The 19,045-nt window shown below is 40.1% G+C and overlaps 1 protein-coding gene across 5 annotated transcripts in view; it reads left to right on the forward strand.

Annotated features, from left to right (window-relative positions):
• The window catches only part of DOCK2 (dedicator of cytokinesis 2), a 418,519-nt gene that overhangs the window by 65,776 nt on the left and 333,698 nt on the right, over nucleotides 1-19,045 (forward strand). For all 5 annotated transcript variants that reach the window (XR_009610788.3, XM_060634987.3, XM_060634989.3 and 2 more), the window contains exons 14-22: nucleotides 254-378; nucleotides 5,478-5,576; nucleotides 7,367-7,439; nucleotides 7,551-7,654; nucleotides 9,419-9,602; nucleotides 9,725-9,822; nucleotides 11,444-11,533; nucleotides 12,532-12,632; nucleotides 13,473-13,607. Coding sequence is in view for 4 of the 5 variants with exons in the window: in XM_060634987.3 (XP_060490970.1) it covers nucleotides 254-378; nucleotides 5,478-5,576; nucleotides 7,367-7,439; nucleotides 7,551-7,654; nucleotides 9,419-9,602; nucleotides 9,725-9,822; nucleotides 11,444-11,533; nucleotides 12,532-12,632; nucleotides 13,473-13,607 (1,009 nt within the window). In the remaining variant the exon portion in view is untranslated. The remainder of the gene's footprint in view (nucleotides 1-253; nucleotides 379-5,477; nucleotides 5,577-7,366; nucleotides 7,440-7,550; nucleotides 7,655-9,418; nucleotides 9,603-9,724; nucleotides 9,823-11,443; nucleotides 11,534-12,531; nucleotides 12,633-13,472; nucleotides 13,608-19,045) is intronic.

The raw sequence follows: 19,045 nt of genomic DNA on the forward strand, positions 1-19,045 counted from the left end.
ACAGCCAATTTTGACCATCCCACCTACCTTTTTACAACTGATGTTCTGGCGTTCGTCCATCCCCTTTTTACCTATCTTCCCAGCCTCCCTGATGAGGAAGCAATGCTTTTTTCAAGCATGTCTGATCTTGATTTCATTAGTAGATGTCAAGGCAGGGCACTTCCTCTCAGGCCCCCACTCCCTGTGCTTCCCAGTCAGTGTCTCTCCTGCGGCACAGACACCAACTCTTGTCTCTCTCTCCCTCTGCCTGCAGGAGATGTCAGGAACGACATCTACATCACTCTCTTACAAGGAGACTTTGACAAGTACAACAAGACCACACAGAGGAATGTTGAAGTGATCATGTGTGTGTGTGCAGAGGATGGCAAAACGCTACCTGTAAGGGCCCCTGCTGCTGTCCCGGGTGCCCCGGCCACCATGGGTGCTTCTGTTTTCAAAGATTTGCTTTTCTCATCCCAATATGCTAACTCCCCAGAGCCTTTGGGATGCCTTGAGTAACATGATCTACACCTTTAGAGCTTGGTTAGCATACTGGCCCATAGTAAGACCTTGTATCGTGTTGTCTTTTACATCAAAGCAGTTTTTCAATGTCTGTCTCTCTCCTTTCATAATCCCTTTTTCTTTTTTCTATTTCCTTTTTTTTTTTTTTTTTGCTTGACCTCAGCTTATAGGTCCGTTTTTTTGCTGTTAAAATGTTGTTCACATTGAAACTTGAGCTGGTTTATTCAGGCAAAATCCATGACAAGAAAAAGGATCAATACAGAGCCTTGGGCTAGTGTGGAGACTCAGGATGGCCTCAAAACAGACATTCCCAACACTTAATCCAACTCCCTAGTGCTCAGCTAGAATTCTGGTGGAAAGCCTTATTCGTAAATTGGTCTCCAGAGGGCCAACACAGTGTATTCAAGAATGCAAAGCACATTGCTATAAATATTTATACAGCATATGTCCTATATAATATTTGTCATGTGTGTTTACATTTATTTACTTATATTTCCTCAAAGGTTGTCAGCAATTGTGTCCAGTGTGTGGGAGGGCTCTGCTTCTCCATTTCTCCTTTTGGAGTACTGAGCTGAAAATAAAATCAGCTCTCAGCAGCAGTTTCAGCGTGGGCAAATATTCCTCTTAGGCCACAGTAGGTGATTAGATAGCACAGTACCGTGGGGGCGTTGAGTATTGATAAGTCATCTGCTCTAGCCTTGGGGCCTGGGGCTCAGGCAGATATTTCTACCCTCTACCTAAGAACATAAATGGCATTCACAGGGGAATTACTACGTGCCAGGCACTGGGATAAGTATGATGCATTGCCATTATTATCCCCATTTTTACGGGGGTGGGGGCAACTAAGCCTTCAAGTGAAACTGCTTTTCTAAGTACATAAGTACTAAGTACTTTTCTAAGTACATACATAAAGTTAGTATATGGTAGGGATGGGGTTTGGTTCCGGTTTCAGGCCCTCTTAAATAGTTCACTATAATGCCTAACCATTAAAAAAAATCCTCCAGTTTATTTCTTATATCAAAAAATGATGCTAATAACCACTTCTTTCAAATTCTGGGAAGATTAATAATTATTTTTTAAATTTAAAGAAAGCCCCAATTGTCTTTTTTGTTGGTAAAGACTGGCCCCATTAATTAATATCTAGTTGAGCAAAAATTCAAGTGTTTAAATCATCCTCTTCTTGTTGGTTCTGAAAAGTAAAATAAGTGAGAGACATTTTGCTCAAAAGATCACAAAAGAAGAGCGGAGGGCTTTTATCTGAAAGGGAAATTGCATTTCACGAATGTATAGACCATTGCTTTGAAGTTATTTTTATCCGACTACCTGTTGAAGAACTTTTAAACCTCAGCTTCATTTTTAAAAACACTGATATTCTCACCTTCAGTGTTGTCAAAGGACAAATTAGAAGGAACATTTAGCAGGAATGCAGGCATTGAATCTTGCTCCTGAACCATTCTTCTACCTCTGCCACCCTTTCCAGTCACACCCGACCAGGCTGCGCAAACACGCTCATCAAAGATGAATATATAAGCAGGTATTCTGGGGGCTGAAATGGAGAGGTAACTATGGGGCACGGTGATAATTTGCAGTTTCCTCTATTAGGGAAGTTATGGGGGAGTTCAGTTGACTGACTATTGAAAATTGCTAAGGAAGCCTGTGGGAGGCTGTTCTTTCTTTATTTGCAGAAATAAATATTACTGCCTAATTAAGTGTCAGGCAGCACACTCAAATACTTTTGATACTGGTGGGTTCCTGTGGAAACAGTTGCCTTCAGAGGTATCTATTTCTTTTCCCGCTGCAAGTGCACACTGCCCTTGGCAGAGCAGGGCCAGAGGACAGAGTAAGTTACACGTGTCCTTGGCCCACTTTGGGGTCTCAGCAACCTTTTACAGGAGGGGCCATAAAAGAAAAGCTAATGCAGTGGACTCTGGGATCAAATAGATCAAGTTAAAATCCCAACCTCCCTTCCTAGTAGCTGTATAATCTTGGATAAGGTTTATTTGTCTATAAAAGAGGAGTCATAATTTCCTCCTCACAGGGTTGCAAGTTAAACAAAATGGTAAGGGTAAGGCACCTGGTATGCAGTAAATACGCAGAAACAGGAAAGGGGGTAACATTCAGAGAAGGGCGAGCAACTGCAAGTTGATGCCCTGACCAGGAACTGAGGCAGTCAGATGGTCACTACAATGAGGATGGATGCCTGAAGCAAGTTTAAGGAGAAGCAAAAAGGCTTAGATGCCAGGCTGAGAAACCTGTCCTCTTCTGAGCTCAGCTAGCCAACGGGGGTAGAGGCAGGCATAGAGGACAGAATAGTATAGCAGTTGAGCCATGACCTCTGGGGCCAGCCAACCAGGCTCAATTCCCAGTGTAGCCTGGATTAGCAGGATGACCTTGAACAAATTACATCATCTCTCTATGCCTACAATTTTCTGTCTGAATCAGAGACTGCAGCAGTTGCACCTTGCTTTTGTGAATATTGAATAAGGTGATCTACATAGTAAGTGTTCATTAAAATTAGTTACTAGAAAGGTATAGTAGTCTTCTGGTTTGATTCTTGCCTTGTGGCTGCTAACTGGCATCTTCCTGGCATGTGGCCTTGTTGGTGTAGAGCACTCTTGTTCTCAAAGTGCGTTTGCATCCATGGTGTCATTTGTTCCTCAGGTGATTACTATCAGGTAGACAGAGCCTGTGTGAGGAGCCTGATTTTTCAGGCTGAAGTGTGTCTGCCAAGACTAACTCAGCATTAAAGCTCCCAGGCTTCCTGATTCCTATGCAGATTGCCTTCAAGTAACCTGAAATCTACGAGGAGTTCTTACTGCTAACTGGGTACCATGGGGGTGGGCAATGGGGAAAATTATTGAACAGGCTTACTTGAGACATTTACAAATCTATATTTTCTCTAAAACCAGGCTCAGTCCCTGGTCATGATTCTTGATACATGTGGAAACATTCAGTTTTATCTCGGAAGTATTGAGAGTGAGGGTCTTAGGCCTTTCTCAGAGTAGTACTGAAACTTCTTTCTACAGCCTTAGGCCATCAAAAGTTTTTACCATCAAGATAGTTTTGTGGAATTCAGTTGCTCACCATACAACAATTTTACTTTCACCAGAGATATATATGTATTTTCAGATTTTATAAGCTACATGGGATTCACTGCAGCTACAGAAACTCTAAGCCCATAAATGTCACTAGATATAAATCATGGGAGGCTGGAAGGTTGTTATGGAAGGAACACTGGACAGAAAGTTAGTGGGTCGAGATGTGTGCTAGCTCTGCTACCTTTCTGGGCAAGTGACTTAACCTCTCAGGGCCTCAGTTTACTCAGTGTTGAAACGCGGATAATAGCAGTGATCATCTGAGGTGGTTATGAGGATTGGATTAAGTGAGGTAGTATGTATGAAGGGTTCAGCATAATGCTGGACAGAAAGCACTCTCTAAATGGTTAGAAAAACTTTGAAAGTATGTTTATAGGTCAGTGCCTCAAAAATTTCTGTAAGCCCTCATTCCCTTCATTCCATTGAAAACCAAGAGAGTTGTCTTTCTTCATTTTTAGTTCACTGGTTATTCTTGGGTTTTTTTGTTGTTTGTTTGTTTGTTCTTAGAGGTAAGTTCTGAAAGGATGCTATATCCTTATTTTGAAGTGGATTCAGTTGAGTTGCAAGTACCCTCAATCATTGTTGCCGTACAGCTTGGAAGTAAAGAGGGAGAATTCCAGGGAGGGAGGCAGGACTCTACTTCCCACAAGTTAGCTTCTCTTGTTGGGGGTCCCAAAGTGCTTGCATGTGGCCAGTTTGGATCATTTAGCCTGGTGGTGGTGGTAGATCCATTGGTGAATTGGATGGAATCTGTAAGAGGCAAGGAGTCTGTCATCCTAAAAATGCCCAGAGACACACAGTTTTGCAATTAGGGAGCCTGGGGCTCTAAGATCAATCTTTTTGTCCCTACATCTCTGGAGACTAGAAGTAAATAAAATTCTGTTGGTCTGGTATAAAACATTTAGACCCTTTCTGGGTGACTCTAGCTAAAATCTTGTTTTGGGGCCAGACAGCTAGAATTAATACAAAGAGATAGAATTAAGGTGCTAGCACACTCTATTAGCAGATATTCCTTATTACTCTGAATGTGATTTTTATGGCAAACACTAAATATCCTGTAAGGTATACTTGCTCTGTGCTCATTCTCTGTTTGGAATGTCTTTCCCACATTTCTGCTCAGAGCCAAACTTGGAATCTTTCTTCAAGATTCTCAACTGTCATCACCTCCAAGAAATCTTCCCTGAATCCTTAGGCTACACTTAAGTGTCTCTTCTCTGTGCTCCACTGTAATAAATACATATGTCTGCCATTACATTGCATTTAGTGATTTGTCTGCTTATCTAAAGATCTCTCTGCAAAACTGTGAACTCTCATGTCAGGTTGAATATCTGACTAATGCCCATTTCCCAGTGCTTGGCATGCGCCTGATACTAGAAGATGCTCCATGACTGTGGGGCTCCCTCTGCCCCTGTATCTGTCTGCAACCCATGCTCCCTCCCATCGCCCAGCTTCTGTGTTAGCATCAGAAATACATCAGAATGAGCTGCTGCTTGACTGATCTGAGCCTGTTTGTAAACTTTGTGCACATTCAGATTTAAGAAACAAATAGGATTAATAAGACTGGCAGCATGCAGTAACTCCAAGGCTGGTTACCATTTACAATAAGTCAGTCATGTCAGCGCCTGGTGTGCTCCAATGGTTTCCAGAATGCAAGTAATAGAATTTCTGTAGTTAAGCAGCTGTCACTCCTGGGGCCAGGGATGTTCATGTATAAATCTGTAATTTAGAAGGGTACCTGGCAGAAGGGTTGGTGAAGGGAGGGTTTTCCAAGGCCCTAAGGCCATTGTTGGCCTTGGAACCAAAATTGCCCAAGCACAGAAAATGGAAGTTCTATAGTGTTTTGTTTTGTTTTGTTTTCTCTTTTTTTCCCTCTTGGATCAGAATGCAATTTGTGTAGGAGCTGGGGACAAGCCCATGAATGAATATCGGTCCGTTGTGTACTATCAAGTCAAACAGCCACGGTGGATGGAAACAGTCAAGGTAATAATTATAATAATAATAACAATGATAGCAGCAAACATGTATTTAGGGGCTCTGAGACACCTCCCTAAGACCTGAAGCAATACCCTAGTGTGTGTCCAGTGGTGTGTCAGGGAGTAAAAATGGTGGCCCAAAGCATGAGCAACCTGCTTCTCTTGATCACCCTTCACTGACCCAGGACCAGCCACTAGAGAATTGTCATATGTTCTTCTTGTGGACAGTGTCTAGCCTACCAAGTTATGTCACTCTACTCAGCAGTGAGGAGTGACAGAGCTTGCAAGCAAATGTGAGGCTATAAAAGACCACTTGATGCCTGAAAGATATTCTCTTGGGAATATGTCTCAGACAAAAGTGGCATTAATCACAAATACTCACACTACCAGATTGTCACACTAAGTGGAAGGGAATACCATTCATTGGAAGAAGAGTTTGGAATTAATTCAGTGAACAGGGAAGCTTGAATATCTCTGCCTTGTAATTAGTAGCAGTCTTTATTCGCCCCGTTCTCTGAACCCAAACTGAAGATGTTCGTTTAACTTCCTTTTCTGAGATAGCTACCCAGAGCTCAGTGGTTCTTGCCCTGTCACTTATATTCCTGTTTTCCTCAGTGGGTCTCCCCAAATTCACTCTCTTCAAAATGACCTACCCAACTTCAGGGTCAGAAAGCTATTGGATGGGCCAAGTTGTTTTTCTCTTTTCTGTGTTCTCTTGTACACTAGTTATTTCCCTTTGCTAGCCCTTGTCAGATGGTTGTTAAAATATGCATCTCCCCATGTGAACCATAAGCTTTTTGAGTTGCAGGGCCTCTGCCTTACACTAACATGGCCAGCACATCACATGACCATAGCTTGGAGTAGCCATTAAATTCACAGCAAAAGAATGAATTGGACTGCAGTCGTTCACGAGGTTCTCAGAAAAATCCCTTTCTTCTGTCTGAAATTACAAATGATGGATCTCTTCAGGCTCAAATTTCATTTTCTGGAGCAGAAAGTGTCCCAAAGTATACATCAGTTTGGCCTTTAATAGTCATCTCTACAGTGTAAACTTGTCCCTTTAAAAAATCAAAGTGGCTTCCTCACAGGTAGCTAAACTTTGCTTTGGCTTGAATTGCAAGTTATGGAGAGAACTGTGAGGTGTTGGGAGGTGGCCAGTCCATGGCCAGGCCTGATACGTATCAATCAAGTGTTCAATAGACCACCCTCTGGGCAGTGAAATGGGTGACCAAGGAGTGGGTGATTTGGCTCAGTGGCTTCAAAGGTAAAAAGATCTGGGTATCTGTCCAGCCAAGGATGGGAATGAGCCCTAGGGTTTTCCAAAATATTATTGGATTTAAGCATTTTTATGAATTTTCATAAACAAGAGTCCTCAGGCATACCCTGTAATGACCATTGTTAATTTGCTAAGCCCTGCTGCAATTGCCAGAACTCCTGGAGTGTGTAAGGAAAATGTGCATTGTGCAGTGTGCAGTGCATCGAATTCTGTGCTAAAGTTATGTGACTTTTATATCAATTTGGGGAGATTCATTTTAACCCACTATAATTTACGAACCTCTTTTCATTGGCTAGGAATGCAATTTGCCAAATGGATTACATTTGGTACTTTATTTTCTCTTCATAGCTAGTTCTTATGTAATTTATTTACAGTTCATCAGGCTTGATGGATGGATAATAAATCAGCATGCAGCTCTCTCAGTTAAATGGTCAGGCTGCCTTGTGCGGGGGGTGGGGGTGCTGGAGTGGGAAAAGCTGTTTAACTCATTGTCTCCTGAATTCTGGTTTCTGCCTACCAAGGTGGCTGTCCCTATTGAAGACATGCAGAGAATCCATCTGAGATTCATGTTTCGACATCGGTCATCCCTGGAATGTGAGTACCTGACCAAGTGGCATCTCTGAAGCTCCTCTAAGGAGAGAGAAATGAGATAACTGGGTGACCCATGTGTCATTTTCTTTCCTGACCTCACAATGCTATTTCCAGCTAAAGATAAAGGAGAAAAGAACTTTGCCATGTCCTATGTGAAGTTGATGAAGGAAGATGGGACCACTCTGCAAGATGGGTGCCATGACTTGGTCGTCCTAAAGGTACCATGAGTTGGATTCACTCTGCAGTGAGTAGGGTCCAGGAATCCAAGGGAAGATGGCAGGATTGCTTAGTGGTTAGCAGCAGGGACCACAGAATCACACACACCAGGGTTTACCAGCCATGTGGCCTTGTGCAAAATCTTAACTTCTCTGCCTCTGTTTCCCTCTCTATGAGCCCTCAGTGAATAATTGTGAGTATCATATGAGACCGCTCCTGTAAACACAACTGTGATGGGTACATGGAACATTGAATATGTGGAAAAGGTTATTGTTACATACAGAATAGGCTATTGACTGTAAAGAGCCCTGTGGGATATATAAAAGACCAGCAAGAAACACTTGAGAGATGCCTCACTATTGCTAATGGCAACATATCAGATGCTGGGATCCTGATCCTGCCCCTGACTAAATCTGGAATCATCTCACATGTCTCCCTGAGTGTCAGTTTTCTTTTTTCTTAAGTGTGATGGTAATATTTATGACTAACCAGTGAGATGACCCATGTGGAAGGGCTGTGTATAAAAGGGTGTATAGATATCGGCCGTCATTATTTTACATCATGAGACTTGGACTATTTTCAAGAAGTGGGGAGGTTTGCCTTGATCTCACTCACATGCTTTCCTGCAACCCCTCTTATGGCAGCAGGATGCCTATGCTAGCACCTGACTGGAGACAAAGCATGTGGTTGTGAAACAGGACAGGCACAGGGATCCAACTCTTGTCCTTGGCTTTTTCAACCTTGGGGGCTGAAAACATCCTTTTGCCTATGGTCTCCATGGCAAGCATAGCCTCATCAAGGCTTAATTATAAGGTACTCTTCTCTGAGTCTCTCTGGCTTTTCTGGAAACCCACACCTCCCTTCTTCTGCACAGCTGCTGTCTTCTCATTTATGACACATCAAGGTAGTTCTTCGCTTGAAAGCCATTCTTCCCCAACATATTGTGAACTCACTGGAGGTAGGGGCCCAGTTGTAGTCAGTTTTCTATTTACTTATCTTCCTTAAGTCTCCCTTTTCTTATCTGTAAACTGAGAGTGATAGCAATGTATACGACAGTGCCAGTAGCAATTGTGAGGTTTAAATGGAATGAACTAAAGCATACTTAGTGCATACTTAGTACTTAGTGCAGTATCCAGTACAGAGTAAGGGATCCATAAACATTAACTCCTATAATGCCTACCTCTAATCATTCATTTCCAAGGGACTTAGGTGTCTATCAACTCTGTTAAGAGCTCTATATGAATTATTCCCATTTAGTCTGCTCAAAATTTCTAGGAAGTAGGTAATATGATTAATCGTCGGTTTAATCACGAGAAAAATGAGACACATCCAAACAATGTGTTCAAGATGACACAGACTTGTGAGTGGTAGAATAGGGTCTAGATCCCAGGACTTTCAGATTCTGGTGCCTTTGCTGTTAATTTCTCCTTTAACCTGATTCCTTGTCTTGCTCATGGGCATGTGTTAAGATCTCAAGGAATGTAGGCGGAATCACAATGAACTTCAAATTCCCTTTGTACTGTTAATGAAGTCCACAGAGCCTTCAAATGGTTGGTCAATCTTTTTTCCATTAATGTAACTTTGGGTTCTTGCCTGGTTTGTGGAAAGATAGCGCTGCCATACCAGCTGACGTTTACTGCTTCTCTGATGATTTTTTAAATTCTGATCCTCTGCACCTTACAATATGTAAGGTGGCCACTTCAAACTCTGTGTGGCATTGGGCATGTACCCACGGCTTGGGGAAATAACCAAGGTGTTTTTCCCAGGGGGAGAGTAAGAAGATGGAGGATGCCAGTGCTTACCTGACACTTCCTTCTTATCGACACCATGTGGAAAACAAGGGGGCCACCTTGAGTCGAAGCTCCAGCAGTGTTGGGGGGCTCTCTGTCAGCTCCCGGGATGTATTCTCCATTTCCACCCTGGTGTGTTCCACAAAGCTCACCCAGAATGGTAATGAAACCATCAAGAGTTGTGTATATGTAGTGCGTGTGTATGTGTGTAAGTCCAGGAAGGTTCTGAATGAACAGTTTAGTCTAGTAATAGTAATTCAGCTTATCTGGACTCTATTTCAGTGGGCTTGCTGGGTTTGCTTAAGTGGCGTATGAAGCCTCAGCTGCTACAGGAAAACTTAGAAAAATTGAAGATTGTCGATGGAGAGGAAGTGGTAAAGGTCAGTGGGGCTTCGTTGTGTTTGTATTCATCCACCAGTGACAGAGATTTAAATCATGGGTGGCTTCTGGGGGCAAATGAAGTGTTGAGAAAGATGGGACTTTTTCTCTAACAGTGGGACATAATGTCTCAGATTGCCATGAGAAACTTTTACTGGGAAATCCAGAGGCTGATTTGGTTCAATGATGCTGAAAACATGTTGAGTGGTAAAAAACTATGGTTGTGTTTAGTTTCTGGAAGGAGATCAACCTGGGTGTAGATCTCAGCTCAACCACTCGCCAACTTTATGTGATAATACAGATGTGACATATTTTGCAGGGTTGTTGTGAGCATTCAAGGCAATAATATTTAAAAATTACTTAGTGTCGTCTCTTACACAATGTTCTACTAAACACGTAAATCATACAGAGTTCAATAAATAGTAACTATTCATTATTTTTGTTGGTATAAATTGCTAAAAAGTGTGATCTTTTAGTACTACCTACTGTTAGTGTTAGAAATAAAAAGTATTCTTAGTTCCTGTTGCTTACAGAGTATTATGCATCATACATGAAAGAGAAAGACATCAGGGCTCACATTTTAAGTGAAACAAGCAGGAAATAATACACATGTCAGATGTATTGTTGTGTCCACATGGTGTTGGAGAATATAGTGTCTGAGGTATAGATCTAATGAAGCAACCTTCTCTTCAATTCTATAAATTGGGACAAATATTTCCCACAGGTCTTGGTGATCTTGTTTCCTCAGGAATTTGGTCAGCTAGAAACTCTGAGATTAAACTCTGAGATTAAACCAAATACCAAACTCTGTATTTGGTAGCTCTGTGTTTTCAGGGACTATAGGAAATATTGACCCATTTCCTGGGAAGGAAGAGTATCAGATTTTAGTTAATTTTCCATACATGGAGAAGCAAAGGTAGAATTTTCAGATCAGTGCTTTAAATGTGCACCATTGATCCACCTGCCTGATTCAGCAGTAGAAGGAAAATTCTCCAGACATCCTTTCATAAGGTCTATCATGTTTGGACAGCTTGGAGAAGCATCGAAGAGGGAATTACATTGTCTCTACCTTTGCATTATATTTTTATTTTTCTAAAAAAATGTTAATAAAGTATATACACACCCTAAGAGTACAGTTCACTGTATTTTTACACACGTACATACTGATATACACACCGTCTAGATCAAGATACAGAACATTTTTGGCATTGAAGTAGACTCTCTCTTACTCCTTCTCAACCTCCCTTATACTGACTGCCATCATAGATTTTTTTTGCCTGTTCTTGAATTTCATAAAAACAGAGTAATGAATATTGTACATTGTTGTGTCTGACTTATCATACTCTACACAGTTCTCATGAGGGTTATCCTTGTTGTTGAATGTAGAAGTAGTTTGCTCTTTTTTATTACTACGGAGTATTCTGTGTTATTAAAACACTGTCATATATTCATTCATGCTGTTGATTGGCAGTTGGGTTGCTCCAAGTTCTGGCTCTTGTGAAGAAAGCTCCCTGGACCTTTTGAAGGCAGCATGTCTTGGATGTGTACTCTCATTCCCTTAGGGATACACTGAGGAGTGGAATTTCTTCACTCTTCTAATGTGACCTTCATTACTTTGTCCAGTTTCTCCAGGATACTCTGGATGCCCTCTTCAATATCATGATGGAGCATTCTCAAAGTAATGAGTACGACATCCTCGTCTTCGATGCACTGGTAAGAAAGAAGGGACTGGTGTTTAGTGACATTAGACATTAGTGTGTGTCTCACTGTGAGAACACTGAGAACTTGTGTCCCCTGTGGCCCTTCCGTGAATCTTTTTGGAGGCACTGTAACTTTTGGCAATTAGAGCAATGAATGAGCAGCTGAGGATTTGGGGAGTTTGTGTTTGTTTCTAGTTCATTTGAAAGCATGGTAGGATGAGTTAAAGGGGAATTTTAAATGTTGATGTCATATTAGTACTGGCTGCAAGTACATGAAGCTAGATGCCATGAATAATGGCTTCAGCTTTCCATGAATGCCGGGAGCTTGTTTTGGCCAGGTTATGAAGCACCCAAAATGTTTCCTACCTTCTTCTTTCTCATAGTTTCCAAATTCCCAGCATCATTACATCCTCCTGCCCACTCAGAACATTTTATGGTAGCACACAATCCCAGTCCTTCCTCTAACATCTTCCCAAATGATCTGTTCCTCCTCTGTGTCCCAACTCATGTTTTCTTAGTGTCATGTCCACATTAGGGTATCAGTGACCAATGAAGTCTTAGTGCATTAACTGCTTGTGTCAGTGACATTTACATTTTAAAGAGGTTACTTGGAAACAACTGTGACTTAATCCAGTGCTTCCCAGAGGGCTTCTGGAAAGGTAACCTGTAAGAAGTGCTAGACATTGTATGACCCTCTCAGAGATTCACAATGCATGTAGATATGTTAAAGACTCCAAAAAACCCTGAAGTAAAGACGACAGTCTAACAATGATATCCTTAAATCTGTGAAACTTACCTGACCATGAAGCCCTTTTATCCTATAACACCCTGTAACACACTTCATGAAATGCCTTTTAGGAGAGATGCTACCATAATGAAAAGGACTAACAATATATTAGTGAGTTAATTCCTGGGCAAAATAATTTTGCTGGAGATTTAATTATGCCATGTGACTATGGCTTCCTGCCTTGGGTCTGACCCCCAAACCCTGATTCCTTGAATCTTCTTCAGATCTACATAATAGGACTCATTGCTGACCGGAAATTCCAGCACTTCAACACTGTTCTGGAGGCTTACATTCAACAGCATTTCAGTGCCACCTTGGCTTACAAGTAAGTTACTGTACATATGGGAGTTTCTTGTCCATCTCCTGCTTGCCCTGCCAGGATGCCCAGGGCACAAGGATCTTGAGTATTTTCCTTTTGTACCAGGCTGTGTGAGTTCTCCCTTTCTGATAAGACCCAGTCCATGATGGATTATTTGAATTAAATAAAAATGTGCAAACCCATAGGTTAGAAAGAATATTTTATTGTGGTAGCAGTACATGAAAGCATTCATTCATTCAGTCGGTCAGCCAGCATTTATTGAGCAGGACTTGAAGTAGACACTGGGATTCAGAGGCTAGAGAAGGGAAAGTGTACATTCCAAGTAGCCCATTATAGCTTGGACACAGGGAACTGATGGTTACATATAGGAGGTGATGCTGGAGAGGTTGGGAGAGACCAGTTTTCCAAAGGGCCTTGAAGTTTAGGCCAAATAGTTTGAAGTCTGCTTCACTGGTAATGAAGAAACATGGAAAGTTTCTCAGTAAGGGAATTCCATGATAATACCAGAAGTTTATTTTATAGGAAGCAAATGCTGAAAAGAACATTATCACCACCATTATTTCCACTCATATTCTGATTATGACTAGCTTTCCCAGTCAAAAGATTTTTTGCCTCACTAGTTTTTCCTTTGCTGGCTTTTTATGGGCAGGAAATACTAATTTACTCCCTGTATTAAATACATATATTTTAAGCAGAGTTATTTTTATGGCTGTAAATGAGTGAGTAAGCTTAGCTGTACCACCACCTTTAACCTTTGATTGAATGCTTTATAATTTACTGAGCAAACTAATCACCATGCTGTGAGTTAGAAAGAGATGTATTTTCAAAATATAATCCCTTATTCAGGAAATTGATGACGGTGCTGAAGACTTACTTGGATACCTCCAGCAGAGGGGAGCAATGTGAGCCGATCTTACGAACTCTGAAAGCTTTGGAATATGTGTTCAAGTTCATTGTTCGGTCGAGGACATTATTTTCACAGTGAGTGCTTGTTATGTAAGAGTGATTGATTAGTTCTGCAGTTCCTCTGGGATACAACAGTGTTTGTGTCATCGGAGAGATTCTTTTATAAAATTACAACCAGCCATTGATCAAAAACAACTTAAAAATCCAACACAGAGAGTTATGAATAGGTTATAATTGTTCCCTCTAAGCTCATTCGGGGAAAAATATAAATCTTCACATGTTATAGAGTTATGTTTCATCCAATGGACTTGATTTGTGATTTGAGGCTCTTCTGTATTTCATCTATAATTCTTCATTTGATTTGAGATATGGTGAAAACTTTCCAGGAATCCTCAATGATAGAGGTACCGGGAGTGGAGAGAGCAGAACTTGGGGAGTTTGACAGTTATTTGGCTCTAGCAAGTTGTGCATGACAGATGAGCTGGTATTTGCAGTTGATCTATCTGTCCTTGAGATCCTAGTAGCCAACAATTGAGCTGACGTGTTAGAACACCTAAGAGATTTGATGTTTGATGAACAGTGTTACAGAGGTTACCTGCTCTTTTGAAGGCCTTCAGAGATGGAGGCATTCAAATGCAACCTGCAAAAGAATGGTTTATGTTCATCCTGGCTATAAGGAAGGTAAAGCTAGGCAGGGGATTGGTTGTGGTTGTGAGTACGATCAGGTTGGTTGTGTGTGATGGGAGGTAAGAAAAAACATACATGGAATGTATTGTCTGGATTCTCATCAGTGCAGATGAAGAACATTCAACTTAAACTGATTTAGGAAGAGTAGGACTTTATTTTATTTCACATTTTTTAAAAATCCAGAGGGCAGTTGGCCTCAGGTATGGCTGGATCAAGATACTGAATGCCATCAGGATAGTCCCTGTCTCTCTAGATCTTGCCTCTGCTTTCCTTTTGTTGGTTACCTTCTGAGGCAAGTTTTTAAATGTTAAAGCCACTGGAAGCCTCAGGTTCGTATTCTAATTTAAACAACTGTAAGTTCTTTGTTGTTCCAGTAAAATCCTGTGCCAAGAACTATCTTTGATCATGTGCTAAGGAAACAGTATGACCAAGGAAATGAATATGCAGATTATGTGTTTGTGGTCTCATGTGTACCTCTGGAGCCATGGGTTGGGTCACCCACTTATTGTATAGACTTGTTTAATTGGAGAGATGGCTTCCGAAAAGACAGTAGAAGTCTGTTGTCATCATTTTGATCATGACAATTGATGGGCTACAAAAGTTTCATACTCAACAAGGCATCTGAAATGTTAATCATTTCGGATTGTCCTGAAACATTCTTTGAGATTTCAGGTGAGAATAGAAAGAGATGACTGTCTTGTACCATGTCACAAAACATATGTCATGTGCATTCTTCTTTTTTTAAGATTCTTTTTCAAGTCTATTTTTCCCTTTTAGAATTGATGCAAATTTTACATTTTATTTATTTATTTATTTATTTATTTATTTATTAATAATTTAAATCCAAGTTAGTTAACATATAGTGTAGTAACAGTTTCAGGAGTAGAATTTAGTGATTCATCACTGACATGTAATACCCATTGCTCATCCCAACAAGTGCCCTCCTTGATGCCCATCACCCAACTCCCCTCCAGCAATCGTCAATTGGTTCTCTGTATTTAAGAGTCTCTTATAGTTTTCCTCCCTCTGTTTTTCTTATTTTTCCTTCCCTTCCCCTATGTTCATCTATTGTGTTTCTTAAATTACACATGAGTGAAATCATATGATATTTGTCTTTCTTTGACTGACTTATTTTGTTTAGCATAATACATTCTAGTTCCATCTACGTTGTTGCAAATGGCAAGATTTCATTCTTTTTGATGGCTGAGTAGTTTTCCATATCTTCTTTATCTGTTCATCAGTCCATGGACATTTGGGCTTGTTCCATAATTTGGCTCTTATTGATAGTGCTGCTATAAACATTGGGTTACATGTGCCCCTTTGAATCAGCATTTTTGTATCCTTTGGATAAATACCTAGTAGTACAATTGCTGGTTCATAGGGTAGCTCTATTTTTAGTTTTTTGAGGAACCTCCATACTGTTTTCCAGAGTGGCTGTACCAGTTTACATTCCCACCAATAGTGCAAAAGGGTTCCCTTTTCTCTACATCCTCACCAACATCTGTTATTTCCTGAGTTGTTAATTTTAGCTATTCTGACAGGTGTGAGGTAGTATCTCATGGTGGTTTTAATTTGTATTTCCCTGATTATGAGTGATGTTGAGAGTCTTTTCATGTGTCTGTTAGCCATCTGGATGTCTTCTTTGGAAAAATGTCTATTCATGTCTTCTGCCCATTTCTTCACTGGATTATTTGTTTTTTGGGTGTTAAGTTTGATTAGTTCTCTATAGAATTTGGATACTAACCCTTTATCTGATATGTCATTTGCAAATATCTTCTCCCATTCCATAGGCTGCCTAGAGTTTTGTTGATTGTTTACTTTGCTGTGAAGAAGATGTTTATATTGATGATGTCCCAACAGTTCATTTTTTCTTTTGTTTTCTTTGTCTCTGGAGACATGTCTAGTAAGAAGTTGCTACAGCTGATGTCAAAGAGATTGCTGCCTGCTTTCTTCTTTAGGATTTTGATGGTTTCCTGACTCACATTTGGGTCTTTAATCATTTTGAATTTATTTTGTATGTGATGTAAGAAAGTGGTCCAGTTGCATTTTTTGCATGTTGCTGTCCAGATTTCCCAACACCATTTGCTGGAGAGACTGTCTTTATTCCATTGGATATTCTTTCCTGCTTTGTTGAAGATTAGTTGGCCATATATTTGTGGGTCCATTTGTGGGTTCTCTATTCTGTTCCATTGATCTATGTGTCTGTTTTTGTGCCAGTATCATATGTCTTGATGATTACAGCTTTGTAATAAAGCTTGAAGTCCGGGATTGCGATCCTTCCAGCTTTGGTATTTTTTCCAACATTACTTTGGCTATTTGGGGTCTTTTCTGGTTCCATACAAATTTTATAATTTTTTGTTCTAGCTCTGTGAAGAATGTGGTATTATTTTGATAAGGATTACATTGAATGTGTAGATTGCTTTGGGTAGTATCGACATTTTAACAATATTTGTCCTTCCAATCCATGAGCATGGAATGTTTGTTTTTCCATTTCTTGTGTCTTCTTCAATTTCTTTCATAAGCTTACTATAGTTTTCAGTGTACAGATCTTTATCCTCTTTGGTTAGGTTTATTCCTAGATATCTTATGGTTTTTGGTGCAATTGTAAATGGGACCAATTTCTTGATTTCTCTTTCAGCAGCTTCATTATTAGTGTATAGAAATGCAGCTGATTTCTGTATGTTGATTTTTATATCCTGTGACTTTGCTGAAATTATGTATCAGTTCTAGCATTTTTTTGGTGAAGTGTTTCAGGTTTCCACATAGAATATCATTTCATCTGTAAAGAGTTAAAGTTTGACCTCTTCGTTGCCAATTTGGATGCCTTTTATTTCTTTTTGTTGTCTGATTGCTGAGGGTAGGACTTCTAGTACTCTGTTGAACAACAATGGTGAGAGTGGACATTCCTGATGGTAGGGGGAAAGCTCTCAGTTTTTCCGCATTGAGGATGATATTAGCTGTGGGTCTTTCATATATGGCCTTTATTATGTTGAGGTATGTACCTTCTATCTCTACTTTCTTGGAGGTTTTTACCAAAGAAGGATACTGTGTTTTGTCAAATGCTTTTTCTACATCTCTTGAGAGGATCATGTGGTTCTTATCCTTTTTTTTAAAATTAATGTGATGTATCACATTGGTTGATTTGTGAATATTGAACCAGCCATGAAGCCCAGAAATAAATCCCCCTTGATCATGGTGAATAAATTTTTTTTAACGTGCTGTTGAATTAGACTTGCTAGTATCTTGTTAAGAATTTTTGCATCCATGTTCATCAAGGAAATTAGTCTGTAATTCTCCTCTTTAGTAGGGTCTTTGTATGGTTTTGGAATCAAGGTAATGCTGACCTCATGGAATGAGTTTGGAAGTTTTCCTTCCATTTCTGTTTTTTGGAACAGTTTGAGAAGAATTAGTATTAACTCTTCTTTAAATGTTTGGTAGAATTCCTATGGGAAGCCATTGGCCCTAGATTCATGTTTGTTGGGAGATCTTTGATTACAGATTCAATTTCTTTACTGGTTATGGGTCTGTTCAAATTTTCTATTTCTTCATATTTCAGTTTTGGTAGTTTTTATGTTTCTAGGAACATCCATTTCTTCCAGATTGCCCAATTTGTTGGCAATTTGCTCATAATATTCTCTTATTATTGTTTGTATTTTTGCAGTGTTGGTTGTGATTTTCCCTCTTTCATTTGTGACTCTATTTATTTTGGTCCTTTCCTTTTTTTCTTTCTTTTTTCTTTTCTTCTTCTTCTTCTTCTTCTTCTTCTTCTTCTTCTTCTTCTTCTTCTTTTGATAAATCTGGCTAGGGGGTTTATCAATTTTGTTAATTCTTTCAAAGAATCAGCTCTAATTTTTGTTGATCTGTTCTAATGTTTTTTTTTTTAATTTTGATATCATTGATTTTTGCTCTAATCTTTATTATTTCACTTATTCTGCTGGTTTTGGCCTTTATTTGCTCTACTTTTTCTAGCTCCTTTAGGTGTAAGGTTACTTGTGTATTTGAGACACTTATTTCTTCTTTAGGACGGCCTCTTCCTTCTTCAGTGCTGCTGGAACTGTAAGTGACTTTGGGCTTCTTCTTTTTTTTAATGTTTTTTTTTTTATGTTTTATTTATTTTTGAGAGAGAGAGAGAGAGAGACAGAGCATGAGTGAGGGAGGGGAAGAGAGAGAGAGGGACACAGAATCCGAAGCAGACTCTAGGCTCTGAGCTGTCAACACAGAGCCTGACTTGGGGCTTGAACTCATGAGCCGTGAGATCATCATCTGAGCCGAAGTCAGATGCTCAACCGACTGAGCCACCCAGGCGCCCCAGTGACTTTTGGCTTCTTAAGGAGTGAGGTGCTCTGTTAATTCAGCATAGCATACAGAACATCATTGATACTGATCAAATGCCTATTGCACAAGATGCATTTTGAGGGCTAAGACAATGCATTTGGTTAGAAGAGATGTCTCTAAGATAATCCAGGCCTAATCTTGAATCCTTTCTCATGAACAAAGTGTAGGCTGACCTGCAAAGAAGTTCTAGGGCCTCATGGTGAAGGAAGGTAGCTTTCCTGTGTCTTGTTCATTTTAGAATCTTTATCAATGGTTTCCTCTCTAGGGTGGCGTCAAGGACATTGGGAAGTGATGGAGGTATTTCCCCAAACTAGGAGGGCATTTTACTTAGGAAACTAGAAAATAGAAGGTTTGAAATTTCTAAACCAGCTGGTGAGAAATCATAATATAATTATTGCTTCGGGGACTTATTGTGTCTGGTATTGTGTTTCTTTTTCCTGTTATTCTTTGTCTTTTTGTCTCATGTGCATAATTTCAGCTAATCTCGCTCC

The sequence above is a fragment of the Panthera onca genome, chromosome A1 (genome assembly GCF_046562875.1).
Source record: "Panthera onca isolate mPanOnc1 chromosome A1, mPanOnc1 haplotype 2, whole genome shotgun sequence".
Classification (NCBI taxonomy): domain Eukaryota; kingdom Metazoa; phylum Chordata; class Mammalia; order Carnivora; family Felidae; genus Panthera; species Panthera onca.